The 13647-nt window shown below is 36.4% G+C and overlaps 1 protein-coding gene across 5 annotated transcripts in view; it reads right to left on the bottom strand.

The window, feature by feature from the left end:
• Positions 1–13647, bottom strand: part of TMTC2 (transmembrane and tetratricopeptide repeat containing 2) — an 842237-nt gene that overhangs the window by 614218 nt on the left and 214372 nt on the right. For all 5 annotated transcript variants that reach the window (XR_003791067.1, XR_003791066.1, XR_003791068.1 and 2 more), the window contains one exon: positions 3588–3702. Coding sequence is in view for 2 of the 5 variants with exons in the window: in XM_029204988.1 (XP_029060821.1) it covers positions 3588–3702 (115 nt within the window). In the remaining 3 variants the exon portion in view is untranslated. The remainder of the gene's footprint in view (positions 1–3587; positions 3703–13647) is intronic.

Genomic DNA, 13647 nt, shown 5'->3' with positions numbered 1-13647 from the left:
AAGAGACTTTGATAATATGAAATGTGATTAACACCTGCTGCTACCACAAAGGAATGTTGTTGGGTTAAGTTTACTGGTAAAACTGAGCAAAGCAAACTCCTTTTCTTTCAGAATTTGAAATAGAACAAGGAGCAATTTCTGTATGTCAGAAAAAATTATGTGATGAGGGCTTCCCTGACACAATGGTTAAGAATACGCCCACCAATGCAGGGGACATGGGTTCAATCCCTGGTCCTGGAAGATCCCACATGCCGCGGAGCAACTAAGCCCATGCACCACAACTACTGAGCCTGCACTCTAGAGCCCACGAGCCACAACTACAGAGCCCACATGCCACAATTACTGAAGCCCATGCACTGCAACGAAGAGTAGCCCCCACTCGCCACAACTAGAGAAAGCCCGTGCGCAGCAACGAAGACCCAACGCAGCCAAAAATTAAATAAATTTTTAAAAATTGTGATGAAAATAGCATATATATATCTCAAAAAAATTTTTATTTGTCACATAGTCTCTAACTGTTCATGAGAAAACCTGGCTTTTTTCCTAACTATGTAAATAAACAGGAAAAAAAAATTGCTCCTAGGGACATATGGTGCCAGACACATATATGATATTACAGGTTGTAAAGTATCTATCTTGGTGTGTCTTATTAATATTTGATTAAAAATCATTGAGGGCTTCCCTGGTGGCGCAGTGGTTGAGAGTCCGCCTGCCAATGCAGGGGACACGTGTTCGTGCCCCGGTCCGGGAAGATCCCACATGCCGCGGAGCGGCTGGTCCCGTGAGCCATGGCCGCTGAGCCTGCGCGTCCGGAGCCTGTGCTCCGCAACGGGAGAGGCCACAACAGTGAGAGGCCCGTGTACGGCAAAAAAAAAAAAAAAAAAATCATTGAATAACTCACCTATTTTGAAACATAATTATTTATGTATCAGAATTCTGTCAACCACATGGGTTATGTAATCCTTCAAAATTATTGCCGACATTTCTTGTGGAATTTAGACCTCTCCACTTGAGCCAACAGTTTAGTTAAAAAAACCTGTCACAGTAGTAAAATGATTTTGAAACTATAAATGGCATTATGCCATATCCCTTTTCCTACTAATAGGGGGGAAGAAACCAAATCTTGTTAATAACTGCTTCTTCAGCAAGAATTTTTCATTAGGGTTTAGGGAGATGTATCTATATGCTTTCACAGTTTACATATGCATCCACAGAGTAAGTTATAAGATGCAGCTTTTAAATTACATGTAAAGTATATTCATCTAATTGAATAAATTTCTTTTCTCAGCAAAGAATAAGCCTGGTTGGACACATTTCCTTTTCCTTTCAACCCTTGCCCAACAAGTAACACCAGAAGGTAGGTAACTTTTCAACCAGTGGCTATAGATGAGAGAGAGAAAAACAAGTTCAAAGAAGAGATGCTGGTTGTTCAGCTACTTTCTCCCCTGACAATGTATGAAGAATGGGCACCAGAAGCAAACTGGCATCCCATATTGCAAGGCAAGAGTTCCCTTTGACAAGATTACTTTCAGAGGCAAAAAAAGAAAAAAGAAAAAAAGAAAAAGAATGTTTGTGTAAATTTGTCAAACTGATAAGGTTCTTTTTCATGAAATAAAAATACTATTCAATAATCAATACTAATCAATAATATAGGAACATCACATTATTTAGATGAAGAAGACATGGGGGGAAAGCCTTTGTAGTTGTATCTAGATATATCCATTCAAATAAAGAAAAAGATGCAATCTCAAATTACTTCGGGGAAAATGACGAAGTATGAAACACAGCAGACCGGGGAAAATGACTAAGTATGAAACACATCCCATTATCAGGGGTGTGTAAACTGGAGAGGGAGTGCTCCACCTGAAGGCATCCCAGGTAAAAAAGAGAAAATTGAACACTGTGCAGGTCAACACAAAACACATGCTGACCTAATTTAGACTATAGGCCAGGAGACTAAGACCCCAGGGTTAAAGTCTAGGAAGTTAAAGAAAAGGTAAATGTACAAATAGGAAGTTAAACTGAGTTCATCTTGTCTGCTTTCCCTTAAAAATCTAGATATTTTGGTGGTTTAAAAAAAAATTTTTTTTACATCTGTACTTTTAGATTTAGCCAGTACAAAAGATTAGACATAACCAGAACACAAAGGCACATTAAAAATGAAGCTGACAGGGGCTTCCCTGGTGGCGCAGGGCTGAGAGTCCGCCTGCCGATGCAGGGGACACGGGTTCGTGCCCCGGTCCGGGAAGATCCCACATGCCGTGAAGCGGCTGGGCCCGTGAGCCATGGCCGCGGAGCCTGCGCGTCCGGAGCCTGTGCTCCGCAACGGGAGAGGCCACAGCGGTGAGAGGCCCGCGTACCGCAGGAAAAAAAAAAAAAAAAATGAAGCTGACAAATTAGTTTAATATTGTCAATATTACACAGCAGTCATCAGACACAAGCAGTAGACATCTTATATGCCTGGTCTCTTCCTACAGGGAACTGGTCCTCCTCCTTTCTATTCCAACCCCAGAGGCACTATCAATGGAGGGCTCTTATAGCCCCGGACACACAGCCCAAAGTTTCATTTAAGAAACGATCCATGATCCCAGAAAGGTCAGTCAGAGATTTTTTTCCAGGATTAATAGAGACACCAAGACAACTTCAGCGACTGAGAAGAGTCTATATGCATAAAGGTGCATGAGTCATTTCATTAACTTAGAGTCCCACAGAGAAAGGAGTGAACCCAAAAGAAACCAAGGCCACAAAATGGAGACAAATACCTGAAACATAATAAAACACCTGGATCTAATTGTGCTTTCATCTAGTCAACCCCAGGAATTTTCAGTTATGGGGGCTAATAAATTCTCTTTTGTGTTTAAGCAAGTTTAGACTAAGTTTCTATTACTAATAAATAAAAGAGTGCCATAAATACAAGAGACAGAAAAAGGATTTCAGTTTAATTTGCATTTATCCACTCACATCTAACTGCACCCCCTGGGGCTTTCCATTCAAATAACAGAACAGATTTTTCCCCAGGGATTTTTCTAACCCAACATACACAGACATTCTAAATTATCCCATTATCCCAACCTAATTGTCACTACCGTTGGAGGAGGGGGTGGAAAAATAAAAGAAAAACATTATCTTATTTGATAACTCCCCAGGTTTAGTACATGTTCTATATATACTTTGACACCAGCAATTCTTTAACAGAGGATAAAATCTATTATTAAAAATCAAGATATCAATTACATAGAGTATCATACATAGCAGCCTTATTTTATGAGCACAACCAAGTACTAATGATGTGAACTTTTTAAGACAAAAAGCTAAAAGCATTTAAACCAATTTTTATGTTATATGGCATAGTACTTCAAAAAAAAAAAACCTAGCCATGTTATATCAATACACATGAATATCAATGATGTGGCCCAAAACAGAGATCACAAATACCATCCATTTACTGATCTCAGAGGCATGATTCATGAAAAGACTATTTCAGAATATCAGCTACCATCATCTCCATTTCCAGCAGTTAAATCAATAGCCCCTCTCGCCACATGTTTCAAAGATGAACCAAACCAGATAAAGCAACGCATACTCACAAATTATAAAGCATGTCAGCCATATTGCTTCGGTAATACAAAGCATTTCTATAGGCGCTTTCAGCTTCAGAAATTTTGCTCTGACTCTTGAGAACATTTCCAAGGTTACCCCATGCTGCCAAAAAGAGAAAGAAGTATTCAGGCTGAGTGTCATTCCAGTTATATATGACATAATATCAGGCCATCAGGAAGTACCACAATGAGAGAAAAAACTCTCCTAAAACATTTTTAAGAAAGCAAATTTATTTCCTTTGTACTCCAACATTTCATCAAACTAGGGGATTAAATACAATGAAAGCCTAAAACAAAACTATGTCTCAAAGCTGATATACAGTTCATCATAAGGCCAAGAACTATGTTATCTTAAGATCACCTACAAAGACTTGAAGCTCTTTCAAATCTTGGTAGGGGTGTTCGTGGACTGAAATTATTCTATACCTACTAAACCAGAAACTGTAAGAAATCATCTTAAAATAAAGACTTCATTCAAATACAAAAATACTGATAAATGACATAGAAGAACTGGGAATAAAAAAGAAGATAACTAAGTATATCAAAGCTATAAAAAGGCTTAATAGTCATCAGAATGTATCAGTAAACACTATGCTTCTTAAAACAGTGAAGTATATATGGTTTATTCACATATAATGTTCTCTTATACCCTTCCTGTTAATAAATTCATACATGGTAAAATCAGTAACAGTGTTTTCACACAGTCACACTTAAAAATTGACATTTTCTGTACACCCTTTACGTTTCACTCCAAATAATCATGATTTCTCAATATTAGAAGACACTCCATTAACAGCTGCCCACACAGCATGGCTCTCAAACAGACCTATCCCTCAAACTTGGGTGCTTCTCTTGTCTTCTTTCTTTCCCATAAGGAGATGGGGTGTCGGGTCCTGAAATCAGAGTCCCTCCCAACTAGAAGATGAGGATGAGAAGGCTCATGTGTGCCAAGACCTATTTATTTGGGTAATTAATAGCCGTATATGAAGAATGAAAGGGGTTTTGAGATATCACTTTTTAATGCATAAAACTGTGTAGCCTCTTTCAATCCCAAATTTGCTTATGTGCCCTGTAATTTAACACTCTGTGCCTTTGTTTACTCATCTGTAATATGGGGGAGAATAATATCTCCTGGGTTTGTTGACAAGGATTAAATGAGCTTGTATACGTAGGGTGTTTAAGATGGCGCCTGCCACGTGGCAAATACTCAATAAATATTTTCACACTAAGTTTCATCTTTCACTGCAAACCAACATTCACACGCTACGAATAGGCCTTGGCACTATGAGTCCATAGAAAATTGAATCCTTATCTTTTTGAAAGATAAAAGTTAAAAAACTAAAAAGTATGAAAAACATATAGTAAAATAAATTATGATTATCTTTAAATTTAATAGGCAAAACACCATATGTATTTTATATCCAACCCCCCCATCCCACCACCAACATAACAAAGTATGGCTCAATGGAAACTTCTAATAGTCAATGCATCCAACTAGTAATTTAAGCACCAGGAAAACATCATTATAATGCTATCCCATCTTACCCATAGTCTTTGAACACAGATGATGAAAAAAAATTATAGCAAGAAATTAGTCTGAATATTAAGGCATATTTCCAGAGAAACCATTTTTTCAAGTACTTATAGCCCAATTAATAGTTAATAGTCAACAAATACATACTTATGTCTAGAATATACATTTACTCATTTGGTTAGTGGTTCATTTATTAATTCATAAGTGTATTTGTTTATTAAGCACCTATTTTGTGCCAGAAACATTATCGGGGGCTGGCCACAACTGTACATACATACAAGTTCTCACCCACTCGCAGCTTATGTTTGAAGTGGGGAGTGGAGTGGGGATGGGAGGACCACACAATAGAAGAAATGAATTAACTTCAGGTGATAAGTGCTACAAACTATATAAAACAAAGTAAGACGGAGGGAATGAGGCTAATTTAAACAGGGATATCTTAGAAATAGGGAAATGGGTGTTATCTCTAAAAACTGAGGATAAGGAAGCAGTCTTGCAAAGACCAGCGATTCCAGGTAGGGGGAAAAGTAAGAGCAAAGAATCTAAGATGCCTTCCGCAGGGAAAGGCAGCAGAGGAGATGGTTATTTCAAAGTAAGACTACAACTTATAAATTAAAAATCATCAGTAAAGTTATCTGTGGCAAAGCCACAGCATGTTACTAAGTTTCTTTTGTCCAAACAGAAATCACTCACGTATTTATGATTAAGTCATTGCCCTAGGTAACTACAAAAAGAAGAAAATTCCCAAATTAAGTACGTATTTTTTAAACAATTTTAATTGCTTATGGATGAAAGAGGGAGTAGGGGAGAGAGGAAAGAAAGGGTAGACTTTGATGTCCTGAACTCATCTGACACTCACCAACAGGCCATTCTGTTCTTCCGTTGTACATATACAACAGGAAAACAGCTGGAGACAAGGTTACTTTGAGACCATGGTAAATGATAGCAAGCAAGATCACTTCATAATTTTACTAAACAAAAAAGAAAAAGGCCACTGTACAACCCACAAAATACCAAACAAACCCCTCTCTTGCTAAACGAATACTTCTTTAACCAGGCCTAGATAGAATTGTCCCAGCATCCGATCTAGAGGACTCCCCTGTTTCCTGAGACCCTTTCCCAAATCACCCAACCAAAATCCAAATCCAATGACAGGGCATATAATGAGATTCCTTCCGTGCAAGGAGTAGTTAAGCCAACTTCCTTACTACCAGTGTGTTCCTTCTGGTCTCTGCCTGCAAGGAACCGACATAGAGGATTTCATCACATTCAAATATGAAAACAATTCTTCTTCAAAATCCCTTCTTCCTAATTGCTCTTTAGTACTGTGTTTACCAAAAGAGAGTTTAGGTTTTTAAGTAAGAGCTGACAAGACTAAGCCTAAAATTTTTGCCTACTTTTTTTTTATTGTTACTATTCCATACTTTTAAATTTAAATACTATTGATTTTTGCTTCAATGCTACCAGAACCCAATGCTAACCTAAAGATTACTTCTAAAAATATAAAGCTACCCTACAGAATATAACCTAAAATTAAAAATCCTATTAGTAGTCAACTAAATAGTAACCTTTTCACAAAAGTTGTTCATGTTTCAGTGATAAAACAAAAAGTAGAAAAAAAAAACATTGTTGACATATAAACCAGTTAAAATGTAGTTTTTACAGATATATTATAGTTTAAAGGAAAATACATTAAAATAAACTATAAAAAGTACATCTTAAAAGGGCTAATGTGATGATTTCAAATCTATATAATTAACCTACAGAATTAATCACTGTAGCTTTAGGGTTTTTTTTTTTTTCCTATTACTTGACAAATTTGATCATATCAACCAAGTCAACTGTTTTATATCAGATCCATTTTTACACCTAGCTGGTCTGATGACTTGAAAGTATCCAAATTCAAAAAAATATGGAGAAATATTCCAAGGCTCACGGATGGGACAATTTAACATTATAAAGATGTCAATTCTCCCAAAATTAATCTATAAATTCTATATAATTCCAATCAATATTTTAGCATAATTTATTAACAAACTCAAAAAAATGTATTCTAATAACCATAATAGAAGAGAAAAATGAAACTGGGTCTTTATAGCATATTCACCATATACAAAGGTAAACTCCAGATGGTTTTAAAAGATAAATGTGAAAAAGTAAAGCTAACAGAAGAATATAAAGATTATCTCTGTGGAAGGGAAAGTGGCTTCTTAAAAAGACCTCCAAACAGAACTCAAAAAGTAAAACAATTGATGAATCTGAGTATCTCAAAATGAAGGACTTCTACTTATTGAAGGACACTAGGGACATGCATTAATACACCAGGAGAAGATATTTCAAACATCTAAACAAAAAGGAACTGTACTTAGAAATAAAAAGAACTCCAAACAAAGCAATAAGAAATCCAACAGCAGGGGGAAAAAATGGGTAAAGGATATGAACAGGAATCTACAAAAGGGGAAACCAAAATAAATTCTAGAATACATTAAATAATTTTAACTAATACTCAAATTCCTTAGTAACCCAGAGAAATGCAAATTATAACAACGAGACTTGAGATTGGCAAAAATGAGAAAACTGGATAAGGCCAAATACTGGTAGGCATGTGGAATGGACCCTGTGCACTGTCGGGGACCTTGTAGCGTGGGGAAACCACTGCGTTCTGCCCTCTGACTACTTACTCTGTCAAATCAGCAAATGTTACTGACTATGTCATGAATAATCCCTGACCAGCAATCCCACTCCCAGAGAAAATTCTAAGAGAACATTAAGAGGATGTTTAATGCAAGCCTCTTAGTGTTGGCTGATAGTAGGAAATAATCGACCTGTCCTTCATGGGAGTATCATGTGAGACATAAACTTCATGGATTACTATACAGCAGTGACGACCAGCACATTCCGTGTAAATACTGTAACATGAATGGACCTTGAAAAGCCTACAAAGATTCAAAATATCTAATACATTCTTTTAAAAATATTAAAAATTCATCCCCACCCAAAATATCACTACATATTTTACAAGGGTACATTATAAATCTAAGGATGCAAATCAAGTACATTAGAGCAGTTACCTATGATGCAAAGGGAAATAAATTCAAGTTAGGAATAGAGATAAAAGGGAATAAATACATAAATAAAAGAGAGGAAAGTTGTAGGGATCACCCTGAAAACTGGCTGCAAACTGAGGAATATAGTTAACTTCTGCAGCTGGGTAGCAGGGGATGAAAAGGAGAATGGAGGGGAGGGGAGGATAGGAAAGAATGGACAAAAGGAAAATGAAGGTCACACTTCACATTCTTTTAAAATAGAGATGGGGTTATTCTATATCCTACTTCAGGAATAAAGGGTTTTAACATTCACTAAACTTTTTCTTGTACTATGACAATTCGAAACAGATGTTTGAGATTATCTTCAAATTTTCACTTGGTAATTATACTTTGGACCAACATAACTTAAAGATCTTGTATTTTCATTAATATTTAATGTCATTTACACTTCTTACATTTTTAATCTCATATATTTTATTGATGCATTTATTTCACTGCAGTGACCTTTAAAACTACAGTTTGATTGGAATAAAATCCCTGAAATTCTTCCAAGAAATTGTGAGTGAAGCCTAAAAAAATGTATCTAGTTTTTCAAAGTCTATATTTTAATAGTGTGCCCAGATGAATCCAATTCACACATTAAAGCACTGTAGATAATAAAGCACTTATTTGAAGTTTTAAAAAAATGTAATCAGTTTATCCTAACATCTCAATGTAATTTTTGAAAGTTTTTCCCAACAAACAGTATTTCAAAATATTCAGAGTACTCATTTTATTCCTATTTTTGACACAGTTTATACTATAAGAAGCTGCTCTTGTTGGGGGACTACTGTCCCATTTCATGGCCTTAATGTGTACCACTACAAGCCTAGGTAGAGAAAAAGAGAAGGAAAAGGTGAAGGGAGAAGGGGAGGTGGAGAAGGAATAAAAATATATGTATATTGGGATAATAAAAATAACAGTGCTTTCATTTATTTAAAGTTTACTATATGCTTGACAGTGTCCAGAATTTATTTAACACAAAAATAACCTTTGAGGTCCATTACTATACCCATTTCATTGATGTATGAACTGAACTTAATTTTTTATATTGCAAAGTTAATGACAATAGAGAACCAGATCTGTTTCCAGGCATCGAAATCTCTCCCTCTCAATACTGAGTCAGAATACAAAGTAGATCACATATTATAGTACTCAATATTTACACATATTTAATTGAGGGACTAGAGTATGATACAGAACCAAGATAAATTATCCAAATGAGTCATCCCCTCAGAACTGGTAGGGACAAAATACTCCAGAAACAACAAATTAAGCTATCTAGTACCCATATTTCATAATGTATTTTCTATACCACAGAAAAATTAATGCCAAACAATATATTAAGTGTTTTACATTTCTTTGGGAATGGAATTTTAAATGTCACATTTTCTAGTTAATGCAATGGAAAGAGAACAGAGTCTACCTATGTAAATAAATGGTTGTTGCTCAAAGATACTGGGGATTTAGGTACATTTATCAAGGACTCCTAAGTGCCCCGAAGATGCCTTACATGTGACAAGAGATTTAAAAAGCATTGTTTAACAAGTACCTGACTTAGTTCTTAGGACTAAGCATATACGATGATTATATTAAGGAAAAGCAAACAGATGCTTCTAGGTATCACTGGATAAGCTTTAGGAAATCTCATCTGTAATTTTATTTTCAAAAAGAAAACGAAATTTTTCTTTTAAACAAAGTCAGGAAGCAAAGAAGCAAGAATAACTCATATCTCAAGGGCCCTTCACACTGGTATTTAACTGCATCTAAAAGGTATCCACTTACTAAGAAACTTGACCTTAACTCACAGGGAAAGCTTCTCTTGTACTTTGTCCACAATCTGCCACAGTTTATTTTATGTCCTTTGAAAGGCAGAAAAACAATTAAATATTCCCATCTTGCAAAAGATCTTCTAAAGAGAAAATCAAATGTGAACCCCTTCTGGAAATGTTAAGTGATCTACAGCAATGAATCCCTCCAAAATTTTTTCAAAGCCCTCATTCAAATACAGCAGTTCTAAGTTCATAAAGTAATTCAAACTTACTGTAAATTAACTACTGCAATTTCATAGCACTTGATATATTTCACAAAATCAATGCAGGGAGATTTGAGCAATTTTTTCAAGGATATATATTTTTTAATTAATTTAATTTTACTTATTTTATTTTTGGCTGCATTGGGTCTTTGTTGCTGCACGCGGGCTTGTCTCTGGTTGTGGCGAGGGGGGGCTACTCTTTGTTGCCATGCGCAGGCTTCTCACTGCGGTGGCCTCTCTTATTGCGGAGCACGGGCTCTAGAGCACAGGCTCAGTAGTTGTGGCGCATGGGCTTAGTTGCTCCGCGGCATGTGGGATCTTCCCGGACCAGGGATCAAACCCGTGTCCCCTGCATTGGCAGGCGGATTCTCAACCACTGCGTCACCAAGGAAGCCATTCAAGGATATTTTTACTTTACACTAAAAGTTTGGAGATATTTATATTCATTGATTATAAAAAAAAAAGTTTAAATAATTTTATGATTACGGCATGCATTACTCTTTGAAAAATTAGCTAATAAGATGAATGAGGGTGGGAGGGAGATGCAAGAGGGAGGAGATATGGGGATATATGTATATGTATAGCTGATTCACTTTATTATAAAGCAGAAATTAACACACCACTGTAAAACAATTATACTCCAATAAAGATGTTAAAAGAAAAAGATGAATGAATCTCTTAATATTCAAATTTCAGCTACTTAACATTCAGGCATCCAGTCATGCCTCAGGGTTATCATACCAGCATTTCCATTTCATTGGCGCAGTGAACACAGCCACCAGAATCAGCAAGGACTCCATTTTTGACTTCTGCTTTCAGCTGTAATTTATTTTTACTTTATAACTTTAATATATGTCTTTAGTCCCTATATCAACACCAAGTTCTATGTAAAGATCTGGCAAAATTGAAACATTTAATACTGTTTTAAATAAGGTGATAGGGCTTCCCTGGTGGCGCAGTGGTTGAGAGTCCGCCTGCCGATGCAGGGGACACGGGTTCGTGCCCTGGTCCGGGAAGATCCCACATGCCGCGAAGCGGCTGGGCCCGTGAGCCACGGCCGCTGAGCCTGCGTGTCCGGAGCCTGTGCTCCGCAACAGGAGAGGCCACAGCAGTGAGAGGCCCGCGTATCGCAAAAAAAAAAAAAGGTGATAAATCCTAAATTTTGCTTCCTCCAATTCTAAGTTACTTGTTTGAAATCAGAATGCTACCCCCCAAAAAAGGTTTAAACATTGAAATTTGCCAGTTATCTAAGCCAGGCCAGCAGCAAAAGAAAATAAATACAGGAGTGCCTAGTGTACCTGTACTGGATGAGGAAACTGTGCCTCAGAGAAAGTGACACTTAAAAGCTAACAGAGCTAAAAGTTATGTCTGCTTGGTTCCAAAGCCCTTGTTTTAATCACTATGGAACACTTGGACTTCAGATGTGTTCCAAAAATGGTGTTACTAAAGATATAAGTTAAATAAATGTCATTTTAAAATATAAAGGATAATTATGTTAAAATTTCTAATCTCAGTGAAAAGGGAAGAGAAAGAAAGTAGAAGGAGGGGAAAAAAGAGCCACTCAACTGCATGAAACTTAAAATTAATGTGAATGTGTTTTTTTTTTCTTGTTAACCAGAATGATTTCTCATTCTATCCATTAACAAACATTGTAAGGGAGTCAACATTTGTAGCCTGGGCTTTTTACTAATTGTATGATAGTGACTCCAGGGAAATATGAGCCCTTATAAGCCTATAAGAATTTATTTTTCCTAGTAATTATACCTTGGATTATTATAGAAACGAACATAAAGTGGGTAAAAAAAAAAACTGCCTGGCTAAAATGTTAAGTGGAAAAAGTACACATAATTTAAAGATTATGATTCATGATACCGGAATACATATACTATACACTTTTACACTCTAATTAGAGCAATTTTATAATATGCAATTATTTCTCATTTCCCTACCTTTGGTTACTTCACACGGACCTAAAAATAAGTTTATTCCTAATAAGGGAAAAAAGTATTAAAAATGAAAAGATAAAATTTAGTATTCCACTGATATGTTAACATTGTCTTCACAGCATTGTTAGTCACTACGCTATCTATGTACATGTTTTAATATCCACATATACAGTCCAGTGCAGGTTTTTTGGTTTTAACATATCTAGGGTTATTCCTTAGCGTTTTACCATCTGCAATCTCTACTGTATTCTGACTAACTATGAGCCACCCCCAGGTCCACAGTTCAGTGTCTGCTATCAGTACCACGCATGGTCTGTGAAGCTGGGTCTCACCTGTGGAAGCCTTCACTCTTTCATTTCCCAACTGTGCTCAAAATTTTTCCCATTGCCTCTCCATCAAAAGAAAACAAATCTCTTTATGTTCCTTTCTGATAGCAATGTGCTCTCTGTGAAGTTTCTGATTAACTAACCCACAGCATTATACATGAAGACAGCAAATACAATTGCATTTGCAAATATAATGACTGGACAAGGAAGAATTTAGAATCACCTGTGCTTTGAGGCTCTCCTCAAATCTTACCAACAGACCCTTTTTTTGGCCTATTACGCTGTCAATCTAAAACACTTGGTGAATATATAACTGGTATATAGTGACCCTATTTATACAAAAGACATACCAATTCAGTAAAGACTCCTTAGAAATTCCTCACATCTGGCTGATCTCTTAGCCTATGAGGCTGTTCAATCACTACCATAGGTTGACTGTAAATTCTACAGAGTAGTTGAGTTACTTCTGATTTCATATAAGGAACATAATAGAACCAAAGAATCTCTTAGAGTTTGTCTCCGACATACTTGGTATCATTTGAGTCTGGTTCAGCTCTAAAAGATGAACAACCTTTAGGAAGGGCAAGAGTTCAGGAATTCTAAACAACTCCAGGGGGAAAACAGAGAAGTGATTTTTTTTTTTTTTTTTTTAGTTCTCTCTTTTGTTCCTTTACACTCCAATCTCATAATCTACTTTATCTCACAGTGAATCCTGTCATCATTTGGATGGGTCCCTGCCATCGAAGGGCCCCAGGTTAGTTTCCTATTATGTGTCACTAAAAGGAAATTTGATGTGGAAACATAAACCAAAATATCCCAAACCTAAGGTTTTAGTTCTAATTCTGTTAACAATTAGATCTGGGTACACTGAAGTAAATTACTGGACTCTCCTATTTCTTATTAACAGTAGTAAGTAAACATGTAATATGGGCCAAACCCTGGGCTAGGGTGCTACACACACTCTGTCCCACACAGTGGTATTGCTATACTCACTATACAGATCAGCCACTTGACACTCTAAGGACGATAATAACAGCTATTCATGGTCTGGGTTAGGATTAGGACCCCGATCTACCTTACTGAAAAATCTGCCCTACTTACCATGCCTTTTCTCCCTAAGC

This window comes from Monodon monoceros, unplaced genomic scaffold, assembly GCF_005190385.1.
Source record: "Monodon monoceros isolate NGI ecotype Baffin Bay Population unplaced genomic scaffold, NGI_Narwhal_1 Super_Scaffold_6, whole genome shotgun sequence".
NCBI classification, from domain to species: domain Eukaryota; kingdom Metazoa; phylum Chordata; class Mammalia; order Artiodactyla; family Monodontidae; genus Monodon; species Monodon monoceros.
The sequence above is the reverse complement of the archived record's forward strand: the minus strand, read 5'-3'. Positions and strand labels throughout refer to the sequence as shown.